General features: G+C 40.3%; 1 protein-coding gene across 3 annotated transcripts in view; it reads left to right on the forward strand.

Annotated features, from left to right (window-relative positions):
• The window catches only part of GBF1 (golgi brefeldin A resistant guanine nucleotide exchange factor 1), a 103,204-nt gene that overhangs the window by 49,640 nt on the left and 31,270 nt on the right, over window positions 1-22,294 (forward strand). For all 3 annotated transcript variants that reach the window (XM_040563884.1, XM_040563885.1, XM_040563886.1), the window contains exons 4-8: window positions 10,944-11,075; window positions 15,959-16,077; window positions 16,706-16,814; window positions 17,177-17,237; window positions 18,482-18,536. In XM_040563884.1, coding sequence (XP_040419818.1) covers window positions 10,944-11,075; window positions 15,959-16,077; window positions 16,706-16,814; window positions 17,177-17,237; window positions 18,482-18,536 — 476 coding nt within the window. The remainder of the gene's footprint in view (window positions 1-10,943; window positions 11,076-15,958; window positions 16,078-16,705; window positions 16,815-17,176; window positions 17,238-18,481; window positions 18,537-22,294) is intronic.

Genomic DNA, 22,294 nt, shown 5'->3' on the forward strand with positions numbered 1-22,294 from the left:
CCATTTTTTCTCCCTTTTGTTTCTGTTCTATAGTGTCTCTTTTCCATCTCTGTAGGATTGCAACTAATACTCCCAAGATGTCTGGCAGCCTGCTCCCCTGAGGCTTCTATTTTGCTTCTGTGGTAACTCAGGGTATTGGTACTTGAGCTCTGGGCAACTGTGTTTTACCATTAGCACTTGTAAATTTTACTTTCTGGCAATATTGGGTTGTAGCACAATGACTCTGAGATTGGTTGAGGTCAAACAGAAGAATTTGTGTAAATCATAACAGTAGGGTGTACTAAAGCTTGGAGAGGTTTTTCTTATTAAAAGATTCTCTTTCCTGTTGGGCCGTCAGACCTTTCTTCATTTCGCTCCTTTGGATGTTGTCTGTCTCACTGATCCTTTTCAGGTTCTCTGGCAACACAAGAAATGTCTTAGCTTTTTTGGGATTTGTTCTTCGATTTCCTTTTAATTTTTCCCCTTGGCACTCATTGGCTTCCCTCGAGGAAGAGGTAAACAGAACAGGGTAACATCCAGACAGCTAATTGATGATAACACTGTAATTCTTTTTGCCAGCCTTCCAGAAATAGTGAAGCTTTCCTTTGCACAACAGGGTGAATTTGCAATGAGAAAGCTATTCATAGCGTGGTAGACACACAAGGCTGTGGAGAATTACTGTGCTTTAAAATACCAGGGAAGAAAGTTTTAATTTCTCCTGGGCTTTTAAATTGCCTGCTTAGTTTGGGCCTGGTACCGTGCAAGACGTGTAAAATAATATGGCGGAGCAAGTACAGTGCCTGAGCAGGGTTCTGCAGAGTGTCACAACCTAATTGCTCTTCCTTCGACATGTGCCAATTTCTTTTAGAGAGGAAAAAGAGTGCTTAAACTTGACACACATCAAACTTGTGCTGTCAGGAAGATGGACGGATCAGTCCATCCTCTGGACTTGGCTGTGTGCGATGCAATTCCCCGTAGGTTTCATTTAGCCTAGTCGGCCTTGTTAGAGTGGCTGTGCTGCCTGTCTCGTATTAGGAGGGAACCTTGGGAAACCTGGCCCTAATTCACAATGGCAGCAAGATCAATAACTATCAGTGTTTGGTCAAGGGCAGATGAGTTTGTCATGGGATGACTGCTTTTTGCTTTGGTTTAGTTTGATTTAGTAATTTCATTTAGCCGAGTGTCTCTGCATTTGAGGACTGCCCGTGGGTTCTGAAGCTCAGAGCCTGTGCAGGTTCATCACGAGAACTGGTTTGTGTCATGTGTGTGTTGATTTTTTGTAAGAAATCTTTTTAAGCAATTTGAGCCGATTCTAAACAGAGATTAAAGGTGAAGATCACCTGCATTTCGTTGATGTACCTTTGTCAGGATATGCAGATGTTTCATTTTTTTAAAGTTCAGTTTATAAAACAGTACTTCTTTTTCCCCCGGTGCAGTAATGGGAGCTGCGTACTTACTGCTGAATACCGACTGTTCTTCGGAAGGAGTAGGAAGTTCTTTGTCTGGGATTTACATAAGCAGCTGCTGGGAAGCTACTGTGGGCTAGGTGCGGTAACTTTGATCCTAGAGCAGTACTAAAGATGGTTGTTTCCTATGCTGGAAGACAGTGTATCTTATGCAGTGCAGTGAACTTTTATGAATCCTTGACTGCTATTTATCAATAGAAAAACGGTTTGCTTATTTTCATGCTTTAAAAAAAAAAGATAAACAGTGGTGGAGTCTTAAGAAAACAAACCTTAAATTTGGTATTTCACAGTGTTTTTCATTGTAAAATATTTGAGCTAAGTGCAAGTCCAGAAACACGGTTGCTTTCCATGTTCGCGATGTAGAAGGACACCAGGTATCAGCAACAATTTAAATGAATGGTAAATAAATGGGCAGTGCTGATTTTCTACATCTTTGCTGATCCTACCAAATTGTGGAGGAATGCTTTTCTTGCATCCACACTTGTATTGTCTTGTTCCTTTTAGCTGCAGTGTAATCTGCTTGTAAAAATAGCTTCCCTTCAAACCTGCTGCCAGGACACCAAAGTGCACGGACCCAGAGGTGAAGCTGGAAGAGTGTGTAGGTGTTGGTGATTTCCAGCTGTGGTGCTGTTCTTCCACAGGGGAAGCTTTTCCTTCAGGGGAAGAACTTGGCATGCAACTGACACTGCCTTCAGTTACCACTTGAAGAGCTTTGCTGTGTACCAGCAACCAGAGCTATGCTGAGCCTAGTAAATGAGGGAACTTTGTGTAGGGATTAGTATATTTTTCAGATCGCAAAAGCTGCTGTAAGCACTGTGGTGTTCCTTCAAAGAGATCTGGCAAGTTGTTCGTGCTGCAGTACTGTCTTCTACCAAAACTATTACACTGAAAACTGCTGCAATGAGTGTAAGTCCTTTTAAAAAAATACTGGTTTTGTTGCTTCTTGGCCTTCTCATTCCATTGCTATGAGAGTTTTCTTTTGTTTAAAAAGAAAAGAAAAAGTTAAACTTCCAGCCACCTGTGAAATTAATTGAGATTTAGCTTACTGAAGGACTTTTTCCTTAGAGGTTTACGTGAAAGTTGATTTTTCTTCTCTGGAAGTTGTTCAGGGCTTTGTATTGAATAACTTCCACCTATGGGAGAAAACCCTTCAGAAACGTATAGGATCTCAAATCAGTTTTTGTAGAGCTATTGAGCCATTCAGTTTTCTGGAGTAGGATTAAGTGCCTTTACAATTGGCCCTATGAATTTAGAGCTTGCATCTGTCTTTGAGAAAAAGACAGAAGTCATGGTGTATTCCTTTATACCTGTGGTGTATTCCTGTATACCTTTCAGAGGGTCTGCTCAGCTGTGTCCACTCATCTCCTTTCCCAGAGAGCAATCAGTCTCTCTACAACTGAGATCAAAGTTTAAGTACTTCTGAATTTGTATATGTGGCTTTACAAACCATGTGTCTAATCTTTCTTTGGAATATGCTCGTGTAATCAGGTGTTGCTCTAGCACTTGTCTTCTGCTATGATGTAGGAGGAAGAGTTTCTGAAAAACAAGTGTGGATGAGCATTGAAATCCCACTAAGGTAGGTGGGCTCTAAACACCCTTAGGAAGACCAATATGGAAACAATAGGCTTGTACTATATAGTACAGTATAATTGATTTGTTTGCTTTCATCAGAATAATCATTGTTCTTCCAGAGGTGTTCAGGTCACAGAGTGAGAGGAAACATTCTAAGATTCATAGCAAGGCCTTCTCCCAGTGACCTTCAACCTCACTATGCCAAATTACCCCTCAGTTCATGCCTCTAATATGTGTCAACTACAGCTCAGAAAAAAGTTTGTCAAGTACAATTATTCTAATCTCTGCGGTCTCTTCAGTGGTAGGAAATGAGATGAGAATTAAACAAATTCTTCCAACTTTAACTTTTGAAATAAACTGCTTCTCCAACAACTTAATTTCTGCGCTCAGCAATCTGATGACTGCTGATAAAAACTCAGGAAATCTGAACAGTTGTGTTGGGCTCAGAATTCATCCCGAATCTTTTTTTCTTCTGTACTTTAAGTCTATCTGGATAGAAATCACAAAAGTTTGTGCTTTGTGATGCTTCCTGTTGATGGCATTTGTTTTCCTTGTGAATGAAGTGAGCATCTTCTACTTCTCATAATATCACTGAAGCATATCTCCCTCTGGAGTAGAACACAACGGCTGGGTGAAAAGCACTTGAAATAACAGCAGAGAGACAGCTGGAATTTTCAGTGTAATTTTCGCTGAGGGTACTAGAGCAAGTACCTGCTTATGAAAAAAATGTTCAGGGATTTTTAATGGGCAGTCAGAACAGCTGAATTTGAAGCGTGGCATTGGATGAAACCCCTGATAACTAATGGCTAACGCTGGTGGGACTGTCAGTGCTCCTGCTTTGCTGGTAGATGTAAATAATTCCTATAGGAGACAACATTTCAGTTGAATTTATGCCACCCTGACCAGAGGATATCAAGACTGCCAAATGCTCAGTATGCATTCTGTCATCCTTCCCCCAAATAAAATCTCAATTCTGAGGGGCTCTTGAGATCTTGGCACTATGGAACAATCATTTGTAAAAGTCATGTTTAATGAAAGGGAGATAAACACATGAAGCTGGAGTGTGACAAATGAAAGAATTTGTGCCATTGTAATGAAATTAGGCAAACAGAACAGACTTGACAGCTCTGGGTTCCCCCTGTCAAACTGCATTTGTAATCCTAGTCTTGCATTCATGTGTGCCTGTGAATGGCACCATTTCCCTCTTGGTATGGTGGGCCTGGGCCCCCGAGTGACCATTTTAATTCACAGAGAATTAGGTTTGAAGAGTGTATTTTACAGACACACTGAAAAGGATTGGAATTTATTCTCACTGCTGTTTCATTGGCTTGAATATCCTTAATTTTGGATCTATATTTACGTCTATCATAAATAAAATTTTTGGTAGCGCTTACTGTGGTGAAGAATTGATTCCAGAGATGCACAAAGCTTTCTTCCACACATCCCCATGGTGAGCTTGTATGCTGCGGTGGACAATCCCCGCAGTCTTTTAAAATAGACTAGTATTTATGTGGTCTGGAAATGGGGGTGTAAGCTCCCAGCCCCTCAGCTTCTCCTCAGCTGTCAGCCTGGGCAGGTGTAGAATGCAGTTATCTCCTGTATTCAGGGCTTAGATTGGGATGTTGCAGTGAGGTTTGGGGGGACCTGTAGGAAATGTCAGGTGACTGGTCTTTTTGATGACCCCCTTCTGATGCATTGAGTGTAGTAGACATTGTCATCGTTATATTCAGGAGGTGGGGTTATAGATTTCTCTGATTATATTAGCTGCTAGGTCAGATTGTATAAGTAGCGATCCATTCTTCTCTCACGTGAGAAATTATTCCGAGAAGTGCTTCGTCCTAGTTTAAACACCGTGTTGCAATGGCTGGTCTAGACCTTGCAAGAAAAAAAAGACCAAAACAGTAACAGCAGCCCCCCTGCCCTTGTTGGAAGACAGGACAGAGGTGTCTTTCCACTGAAACCCTGACTACATACCAGGCCTGTGAAGAGGGAAGCGTAAGTCCAGGCACCAATTAACGTGGATCATCTAGTTTAGCTTTTTTTACACGTGCTAACTATCTGCCAATTAATGAAGGGTAACTGGAGTTAAATGTTGGACTAAACTTGCTAGCTGGTAGAAGTCAGGGCATGTCTTTCATTGCAGATGCAGATTGGCATGTGTGACCAGTCGGTGGGCAGAATTTGTTTTCAGAGTGGTGAAACGTGTGCCTCCTCCATTCATCAGCTGTGGAGCTGATGAAATTGTAGTTTTGCCAAGGGACCTAGAACCAATATGCATATATCGTTCTGGGGCTGCTGCCTCATTTATTCTGTGTGGAACAAATTCAAGCAATGCAGATTTTTAGAGAGGGACAAGTTACTGTAGTTCTGTTTGCTAGATTTGTTAATCTCTAAATTAACTAATTGTCCTTGCCATGTGGTCCTGCATTTGGATCTGAGTGAGAAGGAGCCGCTACTTATTCCAGCAGTCAGACTTTGGAAATGTTTTTTTTAAAATCTGAGAAGTATGGCTGCTGAATGCTTTCACATAGTTTTAAAGGGCAAGTCCAATTCTGTCCTTTTTCCTTGTAACTTTACTTCCCTCTCCAACTTAGAGACTGCAGGAATTTCTCATCTTTGGGTGAAAAGACAAAAAGGTTTGGTGTTTTTTGTGGGTGAATCAAGAATAAGGCTCATGTAGTGTTGCATAGACCAGAAGGGCAACGTTTGCAGGAAGTGTTTTAGATGGTGAGCCAGGAAGTGCTTGCTGCTGCCTCTGTTTTCCATGGCATAATTCATAGAGCTCCTAGGCAGGAGTCCTAAAGAGCTGGACTTCTTTGTTATGGTGGTTTTTTTTTTTGTCTTTTTCTCATCTTAAGAAGAGAATGCCTGTTTTTTTGTACAATTCAGTGCATAAACAGGGAAGGTAATAGCACATGCTCAAGCATCATTCTTGTCTGAGCTCGCCTGCTTTGGAGGGTGCGTGGGATAAAATTCAAACAGCCTTTCTGAAGGCTGAGCGTCAAAGGCCAACAGCTGCTGCATAAGAGGAGTCCAGGTCATGTGGTTTGGGTTGCAGTTGCCTGTCCTGGGGACAAATGATGTTGAAATAACTTGTCATAAACAATTTTTTCTCGTTCATTTACTCTGATTCGGAACGCATAGCCGATCCTGATAAGAGTCATTCAGGAGTGAAGAGTTGAACTGCCAGAGAAAGCAGCTTATGTGAGCGTTTTACATCAGGAATGTGCCAACAGTGTGCTAACAATAAGAAACCGCTTCTGAGAGGGACCTGCTCCTGTACTTCAGGAGAGAGGGGACACCAGGGGTCTGCTAACGCTTGTTTGCTGAAGTGCCAGAACGGCTGGATGGGATTGCTGAAATGGGAGCTAGGTGCTTAAACATGAATTAGTTGTTTAAATATCTTTATAGACATGTGTGTCTAAGCGCAAATAATCCATAGGATGAGTGAAGGAGAGCTCTGTGGTCTCAGCAGAATTCCGTTCTCATATTAAAATCGCCAGCCCTGGAGTTGGCTTTCTGCTACTTAAGATATTCTTTCCCTACTTTTCAATCTCCGTGTACTGCTTTGGGCTAGCTGAACTTTTTTGGGAGCACTTTTCTTGCTGGTCTCTGGCTTCCCTTCAACTTAATTGAAGGGGCCCATGGATCATGGGTGAAAAGAATGGGAAGGGCTTTCCTGCCAGTCCCTAACGCAGCTCAGGCTCTTCATGTAAGACTAGATCTTGTTTTAATGTATTTTTTCATAGCCTTGAATAGATTTTAAAGGAAGGCTGCATGTAGGAATCCCTAGTGAAGTTTTGATCTCCTTGTGGACCCTTGTTCCTTTTTTGCTCTTGTAATATCTTAGACTGAGATCAAGCTTAGAGGTTTTATTTTCAAGTTACAAGTAGCCTAAGCTGAGAAACGTCCCATGTCTTGTAATTCAGATACTGAGAAATGTCTCTTGCTGGGAAGAAACAACTCCATCAGCAGTTCCCAAATTTCTCACTGGTTATGGTTTCCTCACTTGTAATGCCTGAATCTGAATCTGGCAGAGCAAGATCCAAAGAAATGAGAAATCAGAGCTGCTTTTTTGGAAAAACTTTTGTAAGGCTCCAAGTATGTATTTCCAAGCATTCAATATTTACTTTATATAGTCTTTGCTTTGGGAAAGGAATTGTTAAAATTGTAATTGATTTTACTGCCCTTTCTGAGGTTCTCTACATTTTTTTATTATTTTTTCAGGAGAGCATGGCATTGCTTTCAGTTAGGTAGCCAAGAAAGATCCAGACTTTATGTAACCTAACAGATTGTTTTTAGGTGCCTTTAAGTATCTCTTGTATGAAGTCTTAACTTATGGGCAGAACAATTTATTTTTAAGAACATGGTTCTACGTTACCAAAGTGTTATGAAAAGAGTCTAATTCATTCCTTCTGCTCTGCGCTCCAGATTAAAACTTGAGCCCCAGTAGGAAAAGGTAGGAGCACCCCGTGCAGTTACAGTAATTGACCTGAAGGTGGTGGCAGGTTGGTTCTGGACACTGCAATGTTCAGCATCAGGCTATAAAAGCCTTTCAGGGAGATTTTCAGTGATCTTCTTTGGCTTACTGACTTGTTTGCGACATTTTTATTTGGTTAAAAACTTTGGTTTTTAATAATTTTCGGTTATTTGGTTAAAACCAAGTAGCTTTACTGCCACTTTCAGATGCTGAATTTGGTATTTTAGGCAGTGAGAGTAATCTGCTTGAAGACAGCGTACAGCAAGAATAGCCACAGCATGAGTTTTTTTCAGTCCTCTTATTGAAGCAAGCACTGCTCCTGAGGTTGAGTTCTCTTTTTGAAAGGAGAGCCCGTGATCCCCTTAAGTCCTAAATGTCTGCAAATGCTGGTAAGAAGGGCTCATTGTAGTAATAAGTGAGTAATCCTCAGACGTGAAAAAACTTAGCAGCGTGATTGGTATTTCACTGACATTTAGATCTCTCTCAGAAAGTAGTTGTTCAATGGGTAAATCTTGCACTAAAAATACTCCCTTCTTCCTTAGTTTTTTTTTTTTTTTTTTTTTTTTGATGACACAGCAACAACTAACCGGTCTGAAACAGTTTTACAGCATACACAATGAGTTTCAGAGAGCTTAATGTAAAATGCTGTGTTACCATAAAAGCTGGCGTCTCTGAATATCAGGGAAGCTGGCCAGAGCTGCTGTGTAATCAGCAGCATGTGCCTAAGTTAAACCCTAATTATTGCAAGCCGTTTTGTGATCTTCATGTGAGCGGGGACGTTCAGTCAAATTGCAGGGGAATTGAATCTTCAGACAGTTTACGTGAAGTTTTGTGTCTGCCTTGTTTTCAGTAGGACTGAAAAGAAAAAAAAAACTGATCCCCTCCAGCTTGTGAAGTTAAGTTCTGTTTATTAACCAGAAATGGGATTAATGGAGAGTAAGATATCCTGTGCATCCTTTGGTAGTAAATTTGGCTGCTTCCTCTCATTCCACCTGTGCAGCTATGTGCATACGTAATGCCATGAGACAAGCTGTGGTGCATTCGGAATGCTACCTGGCGTGCTTTCCCTTTTGCCTTGGTGCACTTGTGTTACACTTAACAGCTTAAGAGAAGTACTGTTAAGACATTTGTGGATTAGGGGAAGAAACATCAGGGGCTCATGCAAGGTCTCTTGATGGGCAGGATGCGTACGGTTGTTGTTCATCTCCTTGGGTGGGGTTTAATGTTAGCTTCCAAGTCCTAGATCCTGAGGATGTGGTGCCTGTGCTTTCTTTGCTTACCACAGTGTCAGTGAAACAGAAACTGAATGATCATCTTCTGGTGCGAAGGGAAATGGTTCAGTTCTGTTGGCTTGCTCTGTGTGGAATACCTGGAGTTGGGAATGTTAATCCAGGTGTCTCTGAAATTCCATCTTCTTACTGGCCAAGGTGCAGCCTTTCCATCCTGGGGCTCTTTGAGTTGAAGGATGCTGAAGGAATTGACAGCATTGTGATGGATTGATTAGGTGGTGACTGTTCTATGGAAAGGATCAGCTTTGGGGAAGACGAGCTTGAGTGTTGATCCCTAGTAGTCTTATTATATTTAATGTTGTCCAGATGCTTGTAACCACAGACAAGTGCTCTATAAAGCACACTTAAATAAACATTGATGAAAGCGTGTCTTATGATCCTCTGCATTTCCATGAGCTATTGAGAGGTGACACAATTGTAATGCCACACCAGAATATTATCTGACGAGTTGGGGGAGTTGTTCTTAAGCCAAAAAGATTGAATCATCACGTTCCTTTTAACCTCTCACAAGTTAATGGTGTTGGCCTGATTTGAACTGGTAGCTGAAAGGTAGCTGAGACTGCAGAATGATTCCCAAGGTTCCTTTTTTCACTTACAGTTTTGCTTTAGTTAACCACAAAACTATTGCACTTGGATACTGTTCCCCATGGTCTTAATGTAAAACAAACAAACAAAAAGCAACCAAAACCTACTATTCTTCCTCTTTTGCTGCCTGACAATGTCATGTCATCTCACAATGGTTTTTCACAAGTATATGTTAAGATGCTTTGTTTGCTTTTTGCTTTACTTGGAATTTCACTTATCTTAGTATAGGAGGTTTTATATTATTTTATTTTTATCTTACTTTTTAAGTAAAAATAATTGTGTTGGCAGATACAAAACCAGTAGCTTGTTTCAGGATCCAGGAATCGCAGGCTTTTTCTCCCCTATGCCAAAGAAGCTCATATGACAGCTAAGTGAAATATTGTGTCATCAGGAATGTAAATGCCAGCGTTCCTGTGACACTATTAGCTGTTAGACTTGTTAACTTTGATTAGGAATAAAATGTAGGTTTCAGCAAGTTGAGCCAACTGTTTCTACTTACAGAGACCTGTATTGCAGAATTTCTTTTCTCAGGATTGCCCAAGTTACTTCTAACACACTCTTATTTGCCTCTGTACTGGCTGTATTGTGGCTGACTTCACCTCCTGCTTACTGCTTTTTCTCCTAAATCCTCAAGACTCCTCCTATCTAGATCCCTTGTGTTGTTGTTGTTATTGTTTTTTCCACTTTGCCTAGTTCTGAGCAATCTTTTCTGTATTTCTTTTTCATTCTTGAAGTTTCTGTTGATCATCTTAAAAAGTTTAGGAAGCTCGTCAGTTGTTTCCCCAGCTCAACAGCTCAGTGCATCAGCTTTTCTATTGCAGCTTTAGAGAGGATACTTGCTGTCCAAAGCAGCAAGTAGAAAGAGTGCCCTTCTTTTTCCTTTGGTTCAGAGGCTTATATAGCTGTTCTGAGAACAAGATTAGAATTGTTTTCAAGTTTGTTTCATCTTTTTTTTTTTTTTGTCTTTTACAAGAAAACGTAGTGTTACAGAAATGCGATTTGTATTCAGGCAAATTGCTGCAAGAGATCCATCTAACATCATATATTTTGCATGTGATTATTATGGGGCTATATGTGTAGTAGGATGTTTAAAAAAAAGGCAGAAGGTGGGGCAGATTTTTCATACTTCATGTGATCACAGTTCTAGAGATACGAGGAAAATGCAGCCATATCTGCTAATGAACTAAAGCATGAATTTAGGTAGTGCTGGGTCTGTCATATTTAGTATTCTTACAATAGGATTTGTTCTGTAAGTCTCCAGAAGGCTGTTTTGAAGATGATTATATTTGCATAAGAAATAGCAAGCCCTACAAACCATTGCTTTTAAAAATATATACGTATTCCTATATATAAATGTAATATAAGTATATATGTATATATGTAAAAGCAACCCTGACCTTCCTACCAGTCTTCTGAAACTAAACTTTTGCAGGCTTCTTTCCTAGATTAATTAATAATTTCCTAGATTAATTAATTGATTAATTTTGCTGTAGATTCTTAAAAAGAAAGCAAAATGAAACCTAATGAATTAAGTCTAACTTCATGTCTGTCTTTTTTTCTTTTTTTTAACAGAGCTATCTGAAATAGAACCCAATGTCTTTCTTCGACCTTTCCTGGAAGTAATCCGTTCTGAAGACACTACAGGCCCCATAACTGGATTGGCCCTCACCTCTGTGAATAAGTTCCTCTCATATGCACTAATAGGTATGTAACATGTCTTCCTGGGATTTACCAAAATGCCAGCCAAATACATCTCCTTGCAACATGTCTTTGGCCAGGAGACATGTTTGCAGTCTTAATGAGGAGATTGGAGAAAGAGGAAAATTATCATTAATGCTGAGGAAATAGGCATCTGCAGTTTCTCAGCATTATTCCTGCTGGTCTTTCATGGCACTCAAGTAATAATGGCTGGAAATGGAGCCACAGCTTCTGGTTTGCCCAGACTGCTGTGTGTGCTTATGGCCCACTGATGAACTTTGGTATTCACCGAATGCAGTTCAGACTTTTCAATATAATCTGAGTAAAAGGTTCAGGGAAGGGAAAACACCAGTGGGGATTATAGTGTTCTAATATACGTAAATACAATAGTTTAGTTTTGTGGACTAACATTTCTGTTCTAGAGTGAGGATGTTTTTTACCCAGTTCTGGCACACACTGGACAGGGTCCTGTACTCCTAACTTGCCAGAATTGCCGTGAAACAGTTTTGCCCTTGCCCTCAGCCAGACTTAATTGCATTAGTTGAATCCTTCTAGTTTTCTTAGGCATGCTCTTCATCCTGATATGAGGTAAAATAGTTGCTTGATTTTTCAATGGACTTTGAAATATATGCATCTTCCTTGATGTTTGTGAAAGGCTAATAATGTGCGTGTGGTCAGTTGCTGTGGCTCAGCTGGCTCATAGTAATTCATTAGCTTGCTTTCTGTCTGCCTTTAGTGTGTCATCCTGCTACTACTGCTGCTTGAGTTTTCTCTGTAAATTCTGTTAATACTTTGATCATACCTGTATGAATTACAGAATTTATAATCTGCGATATTTGTTGATGCGTAGTCTCATTTAGAAGAACCTCTTTTATCACTGTCCCCTCACCTCCAAAGTCCAGTTTTCCTAGTTCTTTTCCTCCATTATACTAAAAGAACACTTGATTTTTTTTTCTCTGCTCTTTTAAAGATTTTGTCCTCTGGAGTAAGCGTGAGTTAAGTTAGAGAAAGAAAGAGGAATTTATTATATATATATATATAATGGCATCAAAACATCAGTGGGGAGTATTGGGTATAATTAAGTGGCAAGAAATAACTAAAATGATGAGATATTAATATCACTTGATAGGACAATAAAGGAAGCTTAATAAATAAGCCTGTGAAATGTCCCTCTGAAGGACTAGGCAATAACGCAAGTATGTTAGTTTCAAAGTGGAATGGGAGATGGGTTCTCCTGTGCTTTTGTGTTCTGATCCCACCCAGATCATCAGACTGATATCGTGTGTTGAGGCAAATGTCTGCATGGGCAACTGGCTACAAATACTTCATTTGAGGCAGAAACAAGAAAATGATTAAAAATTCGTAGCCTTTCTTTAGGTACTTGTTATTTAGAATGTTTGTGGTCACTCCAGCAAGGATGCCTCCCTGTAGCTGTGCGTGAGCGTGTCTGTGTAGTACACAGCAGAAAAGCCCCTCTACCTGGCTTTTGTTGTCGGGCTGAACCTGTAGAGGAGGAGAGCTCAGTCCCTGCTGGAGGTGACATTCACAGCGGCCTTGTCCTTTGTGCTGCTCCAGATACCGGCAAAGCTGGGATTAGTGGTTGCTGGCTGAACATCTGGCTAGGGTGGTGTTGTTAAATTAAAGCTTTTTGGTCTTGTGTTTCTCTTTGTAATACAAGACTAAAGGTAGGCTAAGTTTGTTTGCCTAAAGAAAGGAAAAGCTTAAAGTTGTCCTTAACATACAAACCTGTTTCAAACTGTACGGAACAAGGAAGGAATGACTCGAGCAAACCACAATGAGTGAAAATTTAATGTGGCTGATATTTATGGCGCATTTTGATGCTGCATAAATTGATGGGTGATACCAGAACACTTTCCGTGAGCATCATTAGCTGTGTCTGTTTTGTGAGTGGATAGCTTTTGCACTACCCACAGGGTCTAAAACCAGTGGCCAGTGAAAGGGCCAAACTCCTTTGATAGGTTGGTTATATTTTGTTTAAAGCTTCTTTCTTTTCCTATTTCCAAAGCATTTCATTGCTAATGCTTGTGCTGTTTCACTGTTGTTCTTATTCTGTCATATGCCACTAGATGGTTATCTGTTGTCTTTTCAGACCAGCGTTGCTGTCGGGGTATATTTTAGAACTAGTTTAAAAGGCTACTAAAAATTATTCTTTTTTGACTTTGGATCCCTAGTAGTCTGAAGTGCAAAGATCTGTTCTGAATTTGTTGGGTGCAGCAGTTCACTGATGGTATAGTGTGCAATCAGCAGCTCAGTTAGACAAAATGACTTTGTATCCACTATGCATGTATTTTGGTAGGAATAGTTATAATTAAAGAGATTATCCTCTAGTCTGAAATAAGTACTGCTGTTTCAAGAATTATGATCAATAAATGGCACAGTAACTTTTAAAGCACAAGAAAACTTTGCAACAATACTAAACTCTATTGATTTTTTCCCTCGGATTAGTTATTTCCTTACTCAGCAGTTCTCTACAGCTAGCTGGCAGCCTTTTTGATGAGCTCAAACCTGACCTATAGGAAGACTAGTGGCTGAATTTCTGAATTGTATTTGTTTTATTTTCCTCAGAAAAAGTATGTGCTCATGTTGTTATCACAGTGTGTCCAGAGCAGCTTCAGGCTCCACTTCTAAAGTTAACTTTTCCTGGCATACCTGAGAACTACCTATCTGTGAGTGAGCAGCTGTTGCTCAGCTTCCAGCAATAGGACTTGTTTGGGGAGTTTAAAGCTTGTTCTCCCCTCTATCTTCTGTGTCTCCTTGGTGATTTATTTTAGTTGCATTAAAGGTCTTACTGAGCAGGCTGCTGGATTTCCCTCATGGTTAAGAGCCTGGATTTTCTGCTTTTTGCTTTTTGTTTTGCTTGTTGTGGGAGTACACCCCATATGAAATGTGTAAGTCCAGATGGGGTCTCCAGATCCTTGGATTGTAGGTGGCAGTTTTTGAACTGGTGTTTTACTTCACACAAACCTCCTTTATTAGTGATTCTGAGCAGGCATTGACACATCTTTTCATACTGTTTTTCACCAGGGAACAAAGAAGCATGTTGAGCTTTTCTCTATCTTTCTTTCTGCAAAGTAGAAGTATCTGTGCTTTTAATTGAACTCAAGAGGCTTTATAAATTGACCTGAATTTGTAGAGCTGTTCCAGGGAACCAGGACTGAAGTGGTCAAGCGTGATATGTGTTGGGAGAGAGGTGTGTTTATTGGTGTTAAAGGTAGGGGCTAGAACTGCCAAGTGGTAGTCATAGATCTGTTAAAGAAGCATATGTACCATTTGATTACATTTCCTTTTCACACAGATTATTTATCCATAACTATGATAAAATATATCACTAAGCCTAGAGGAACTCAGACCTACTGGAAGAGTTGATAGTGACGGGAATCTGCATGTTCTGCATATAGAAGCCTTTCCTGCTGCAGATGTTTTTTGTTTTTGTTTTTCCTCTTAATGCCCACTTACCTTCTTTCCACTGTAGTGCTGAGGTTTGGTTAATAGTAATGCTACTACTATAGGTGCTGGCATTGAAACGCCACTGGTCTCTGCCTGATTTAGTTGATGAAGCAGGTAGAAATGACCGATTGGTCTTAGAACAGAATCCCTTTTGGTTCATTGATGCTTGACTTGAGAACCAGGAGAAAACTCACTCTGAACTATGCAAAATTTGTGTGTGTCTCACAAATATTTCAAAAGTAGGCAAGCTCTGCTCTCAATCAGGGGTGTGTAAGAGAGGGGAAAGAAGTGGTGTTGTTGTGCAGGCAGATGAAATTCTCAGGTGCACAGACAGGATTTCGGTTTTCTGTGACTAGAAGAAGTTTATCCTGCAGCCCTTCAGAATCTGCTCATCCTAGTGGAGGCTGCTCTCTTTGGACCACAGTAAGAGCAGTTTTCTGTAGCACCTAAGGTTTAGCCCCTAGGTATGAACACATCTGGAGTCAGAGTGAGTCTGCAAAACTTGTCTACAAAGCATGCAAGATCTTGCCTGGTTCCTCTGTCAGCTTCGTTCTTGCTGGAGCTCGAGGCCCCATTGCCAATTAATGAGGTATTAACTAGTGTTTAGGTTGTCGTCTTTCTTTCCTAATGACTGTTTAGGTAGGAAGGTAACAAGATTCTTGCCCAGTGCCGTATTGTTTAAGCAAGAATGAAATCAAAGCCGGAGGCTGCTTTTCTGAAGCCCCTGTAATGTGGCACAAGATACGGTTACTAGCAACAATCTTGTCCTAAACATTCTCTCAACTGCCCCATTGTTTGTAGCTACAAAAGACTGAAATAGAGAGAAGGAGCCTTGATGAATGATTGAAGTGGGAGGCCTGCAACTCTGATATCTAAACTGTGATCATGTCTGTCTGCTGTTTTCTCTGGGGAGAACCACTGGCCCATTCCTTCCTCAGCTCCTGTTCCTTGGGAGGGATGTAGAACAAGAGACAATTTTTCCTTCTCAATCTAGTGGAACCTCTTTGGCATTTTCTCCTCGTGGGAGTAAACTTGAGGTTCCATGTGTTTAAAATCTGTTTTCTGTTAATTCCCAAGGAGGAACTGAATGTATTTAACAGCTGATTGTTCTGTATTGTAGGGAATAGGACATAATCTAAACAGTTAGCATCTAAAAAAATGAATTGTAATACTTTTCTGTATTAGGTTGTATCTTTTTGCAAATGTAAATAGACTCCTGATAAAGTCTTGCTGAAAGCTCCCATTAAAAAGTCTTTCTGTTACTAGGGGATGAGTTTTTTTCTTGTATGGGCAGCTCACTCTGAGCCACACAAATTAAAGAACCAGATGAAAGCGAAGTATCTCTGTGTAGATGTCTCCCCACAGAGGTGGTAGGCTGTAGGTGGCCTTTTCCTGTCATGTATTTTTATTCTGTTACTCAGATCCCAGCCATGAGGGCACAGCTGAGGGAATGGAGAACATGGCAGATGCTGTCACTCACGCCCGATTTGTGGGAACAGATCATGCAAGCGATGAGGTTGTCTTGATGAAAATCCTACAGGTAAGTGGAGAGAAATGGTAATTACCATAATGGTTGCTGCCCATTGCGGAGCATATCCTGTTACATGGAGATGAAGAGAAGACAGCAATGTTTTGACTCTGTAGGAGCTTAGGAACAGACTTTATTTTTAAACAGATGGCTCATATACCTGTGGTAAAAGCTTTTTCAATTGAAAATAATTAAAAGCTTAAATGAAATGATTTTAAAATCAAGTGCTTGATAATGTACTAGTGTTGATAATCCTACCTTGTGCACGGCCTCTGTTAGGGAGGGATAAATTAAACATATGGAGCTCTGAAACGTAGGTTTGAGAACAATTATTTGTAGAGACAAACCTATGAGCCATACAGCTTTTTGATCTATTTACTTGTGAGCGGATAGCTAGCTGCTGAATTTAAACTTCAGGTTACATGCAGCGTATCTTTTAGATTTGGGTTGGGAGATCAGTTTTGTTTCCTAATCTGTCTGTTTTGAGGACAGCATTCAGTTGGAAATGACTCCTGGGAAACCCTTAGGTTTTCTGCTCATAGCAGAAATTACAGCGAGTCCTTGAGGAAGCCAACCTTCTCTTGGAAATGCATGCAAGTGTCGTTGGTACCATCTGACATGTACGTGCTGTTCTTTGCAGGTTTTGAGAACCTTGCTGCTGACTCCCGTGGGAGCCCACCTCACCAATGAATCTGTGTGTGAGATCATGCAGTCCTGCTTCCGCATATGCTTTGAAATGAGACTCAGCGGTAGGTTTATTTGTATTTCCACTGTGGTTACTCCTAAGAAATGATCTGGTTTCTTCAGCTAGTTCTATTACAGAACATGCAGCCATGGAAAGCTGTCGAGCTTTATATTAATGTGTCTTCCTACAACTTCATGGAAAATTTGCTAGGAGTTGACTGTACAACTTTTGACTCCTTTTTTTCCAGCTTTGTGGCGCCACCTTGTGATTATATTCCCATTTGCAGTAATGCAGTGTTGGAGCTGGTTTTAATAAATTTGCCGTAATCTCTGTAAACAAGACTTGGAGGGGAGTCTGCTTGAAGAAGCCTCTTGATAATATCACACTGAGTAATGACACCTGTGTTATTTGTTTTTGTCTTCGCAGAGTTATTGAGAAAATCTGCAGAGCACACTCTGGTCGACATGGTGCAGCTGCTCTTCACAAGGTAAACCTGCTTGTGTTTGCCTCAGCATTGCCGAGATGGCCCTCTAAGGACAGAAAGATTCCACGCTTCCACTTAAGAGCCCTCAGAAAAATCATCCAGAATGGTCATTATTTAGAGGTGGAAGGGGATGAAAGATTTGGCACTTTTCTCTTGGGCTGACCCTTTCAGACTGCAGGGAGAGTGAGGTGGAGAAGGTTGCATGGTTTAAGGTATTCTTTGAGGAGAGATGGACAGCTCAGTAATGAAGAGCTTTAGGATATGGAACTAGTTCTTTGAAGACAGAGAATGCAAACCTCACTCAAAAAAAAAAAGTACTCTTAAAAATACAGTTCTCTTCAGGAGAGAGAGTAGTCATCAGGAGAGAGAGTAGAAATGGTATTGAATAGTCCACATGTTGAATTCAACCTGAGAGCTTTGATCTGATGTGTCAAAGAATTATAAATTTTTGAGGTCATATGTCTTCTGGACAAATGTTCTGCCCTTTTCAGCACCCTTCAGGTAATTATTAAGGTTACTTTTAAACTCGAGCAAGTTATTTAAGCTCAAAACTGTTTTTCTGTCTAGTGAAGCAATCAGACTTTCTCTGAGTATTCTAAAAAGAAAATGTGCAGGTACAGAAATAGGAAAGGATTATAGTCAAACTGCTTCTGAGACACACTCTTACAATCAGTTGTTTCTATTGCCACACTCAGTTTCATTGAATTCTCGGGTTTTGTTTCCTTTTTGCACTCTGTGTCATGCAAAGCAAAGGATGCATGTGGGGCAGAATCAAGTCAGAATCAAGTATTGTCAAAGAGGAGAGACCACATCACTTTTTCTCCAAATGCCTCTGTGATTTTCATGTAGTGCTTATTCCTTACTTGTTGTGTATCATCTCCTCTGTCCTTCGTGATAAGGCATCTCCACCACCTGTGCCTATGGATATCAGGGTATAGAAGCAAGGCAAAAGCACCAACTGCAGGGGTGGTTTGGATCCCCGTTTACTTTTTGCATATTGCCATCTTCTCTTCCAGAAGGAGAAACAGCCAAATAACATGTAAAGCAACCTCTCAACTAGCCCTGTTTGTTTTTTTTTTTTTTTTTTCCATCAGCAGTTTTTTTGGCAGGACAAGAGAGTCTCTCATTGAGGAGAAAACCTGATTTTGGTTTTCTAGTAATCTGCAGCATGACCAGAAAGACTACTGTCTTTCCTTCTTTTTAATCCTAGAAAGCTTATGTATTTTGACTTGTTTTTTGTCTTTCAGGTTGCCTCAGTTTAAAGAAGAGCCTAAAAGCTACATGGGAACTAATATGAAGAAGGTAAGACTCACCACTGTGCTGGCTGTTTCACTCTTGTCTCGGGCTTGTGTTCATCTCTATATTGTTTGTTTTCACACGTGTGTTTCTTCATTCTCGCAAGTCCCTAGTTCACTGAAAGAGCATGTTTAACTGCATAAATGGACATAACTTCATTTAATTCTGTGGGATTGTGCACCCACTGTTCAGTAGTGAATCTTAACTGCTGCCTAGGTAAGTCAGTCTGAATTCTGGGAACAGCCATCAGCTGCTGTGGGCTAGAAAACAAAAAGCTGCTGTGGGTTTGTTCATCAATACCATCTCCATCTATGCAGTGTGTTTTTAGCATCTGGATTCAGTACGGTAGATACCATAAATGTGACCTCACATACTTATAAGTGTAATAGTTTCTCAGGTGGAGGGAGGTCCAATTGAGGAACTCCACATGTACTAGTATACATATATATTCTTTATGCTCCATATATAGAATGTCAATACAGGTACGGGATTGTACTGTTAAGAGTAACAGGGTGGGGAAGAAGAGTGGTAGAGAAGAAATAGCCACCACCTTTGAGCTTAGCTTAATGTACTATTGTATTGCATTGTAACTTTCACTTCTTTTTTCACGACTTACAGAAGTGGCAGTGTTTTATGAATGTACATTTCAGAGCAATTATGGCAGTATTTTGAGAGAGACTGAATGTTTACTTTTAGGAATCTGAAACTAGCGTGGAGCTTTAGTTCCTGTGTAGTAACCTAATGACATGATTGTTTGTTTCCCTTGCTGTGGGAGAAAAGTGACAAGATCTGTGCTGATGGTAGATTGGCCTAAGGAACGCTGACAGAGATCAGGTTAATGTACTGTGGGTATCAGAATTTGTCACAGTCTGTGTACAGAAGGTGTGTAATGTGAAGGTGAATTTAAATTTAGAAAGGCTTCCCTTGTCAAGTGATGGCTGCTCCCAGCTCAGTAAAGTGATGTTCTTCCTTGTCTGGTCTGTGCAGTTACCTTGTACTGTCTATTTGCTGTGCATGCCAGGGGTCTTCCCAGCAGCCTAGCACTCTGCCAGGTTATTCATCTCTTTTGAGTTTTTATTTTATTTTGTTTTGTTTAAACCGTGCATTTGCCTATCTTTCACAGATCTCTTCATGTCTCCTCAACAAACTGGAACTAAGTAGTGGGGAACAGCCCAAAGCCCTGAACCAATTAGAGAGGGTATTGCTCTTTAAGAACCTGAAGGTCTCTCTCTCCCTTCTCCCTTCTTACCTTATTCCCTTCTTCCTTCTCTTGTAAACACCACGTGAGAGATAGTTATGTTGTGTGTAGCAAATCCCTCCACTCATTTGACACAGCATGGCTTTTGGGGAGAATGCATGCAGTGGTTGCTTTGCAGTGTTGTGGCTGCAGCTGGGGCAGGCTTGGGAGGGAGAGACCCTTGTTTTCTGCAGCACTCGATGTCTTGGTGAGTGCCATCTAAAACACTGCCATGGCTTCTTCTGAAGGAAGAGAGTGGGAGGGGGTGGGCAAGATTTGAGTCCTCTGTAACAGTGAAAACCTGAAGAAAAGAAACCTACTAAAATGCAGATTGCTCTCTGAAGCCTCAAATGTTGTGCGTCCTAGCTGTTGATCTTGATCATAGATGTAACAGCGTACCTGAAGAGTCTCTTGGCTCAGCATGCCTTAGACAGCATTACTCAAGGTGAATCTCTGAGCGTTGTTACTTGACACAGGGCCACAGGCTTCAATGCTCTCTAAAGTTTTTTGGTTTGGTTTGTTTTTAAGGAAACTGCTATAAAATTTCCATGTCTTTTGGCCATGTTTTTACTGACTTTAGAGCGATTCTCAGCAGAGTGTTTGCTAATGGGGGATGAGTGGGGCCAGACTGAACTATGATATGCAGTAGACTCTGTCAGCTCCCCTATAAAACTCTTCTAAAGAAATACTGTAGGCCTGCAGATGTTTTTTGACTGATCACAGAAGCCCCAGGAAACTAGCTTAGATGGGACGTTTCTCCGTTTTCCACATAAACCTAATGTAGCTTTAGTTCTTGTCTGCCCTAAATGCTATTCAATTCATAAGGAACCAAGCTGAATATTTAGAGGTGTCTTTGCCACTTACTTGTCCTGTGTCTATACTCCAAGATAGTTTGTAAAGACAGTGTCTGGAGACTTGCAGATTTATGCAGTTACACAGAAGAAAAGACTAAGAAATGTTTCCCTTTGTAGTAGGCAGTATTATAGCTAAACGCTGTATTATGAGGAACAGATCTTTGGGAGCAGATTGTGTTCAAGTTACCTCATATAACATTACTTGGTGCAGTACAGGCAGGTAGGTAAGTGAGATGACGAGTGCGTCAGTGTGTCCAGGACTTGGATCATGGACTGCGTTCTCTCTGCATGCTTTTGTGTCTTGAACGCTACTTGATGTGCTGACCAGTTCCGTGCTGCATCTAGAATGAGCTCATGTTTTAGTATAATCACTTTAGTTACTAATCATTGGCCCCTGCCCTTTTCTCTTGAGGCTTACAGTATCTTATGGAAAAACAAACGAGTGCAGGTAAGGTGGCTTGCAGAAAAATGGGATCTCATGGACCCTTTAAAAAAGAACCTTGTAGAGTTACATTTTTCACCTTCCTAGCTTTGAGATGGAGCTTTATTGTTAAAACCTCATCTACTAAAGGAAGCATTAGGAGTCTTGTAGCATTTTTTTTTTCTTCTACCATTTTGTGTACACGTTTCTTTATGCAAAGGTAACTGAGATAAATGTAGTGGAATATATACTGAGTTTCAAGATGAACGAGCAATAGCTCTGAGCTCACTCTACTTTGATTTCTAAGGAATGCATTTTAAATACAAACTTCAATTATATATACTGTGAAGTACAAGCTTAATCTAATCTGAAGGACACTGATAATTGTAAAATTAATGCAACTAAGATATGACTGAGCATTAGAGAGGGAAGGGCATTTTTAGATGATATTTAAAATTCATTTTACTAATGATCTAGCACATTCTTTTAGCTGCAACCTTTAGTCAAGAACAAAATCTAAGGTTTAAAATCTCAGCCTGTTAACATGCAACTAAGCTTTCTAGCAAAATCAACCTTGGTATTGAAGGTAAAACAAGCATTAGAAATAATTCCTTTGGTCAAGGAGAAACTGTAGAAGTTTTTTCACATGTTTATACTAACATAAAAAGCAAGAAATGGTGGCATTGTTATATTTTAATTTTAATACAAAGTATGGAATGAAAGATAGTACTTTTGTTGTCCTTTGATACGTGTATTGTTTTAGAATTCCCAAACGTGGAGTTGGTTAAAGAAACAGTTAGCCAATTGAAACTGGTATAACATTTCTATGAAGCTGTGCTTCTGCAAATTGTTCTAAGCTATGCAACTGTCATTGTAGTTTGCTATCTCTTACTGACGGGAAATAGCAAAGGGAAAAAAAAGAGGGGGCTGAAGATATGGGAGGTAGCCCTAGGCAATCGTAATAAAACAATACCAATTTGTGTAGGACGTGAAATACTTGATAGTTCAAGATGGAAAAGACCTACTTGGTAATCTCACTTGTCTATTAATTTCTCAATAAATAAATAATTTTACATACTTGGCTGAATGTTTTATAATTTGTTTAAATGTTTGGGATGGGGAAGAAAAAGTCTTTTTGCTTCCCTGAGTAAATAGTTTCCTGTCTATTTGAGGCTGTTGTGACTCCACCTCTAAAAAATAGCACAGCTTCATCAAAATGATGGCAGATGGGCGTATGGCCTTTATAACAAAC

Source organism: Cygnus olor, chromosome 7, assembly GCF_009769625.2.
Source record: "Cygnus olor isolate bCygOlo1 chromosome 7, bCygOlo1.pri.v2, whole genome shotgun sequence".
Taxonomy (NCBI): Eukaryota; Metazoa; Chordata; class Aves; order Anseriformes; family Anatidae; genus Cygnus; species Cygnus olor.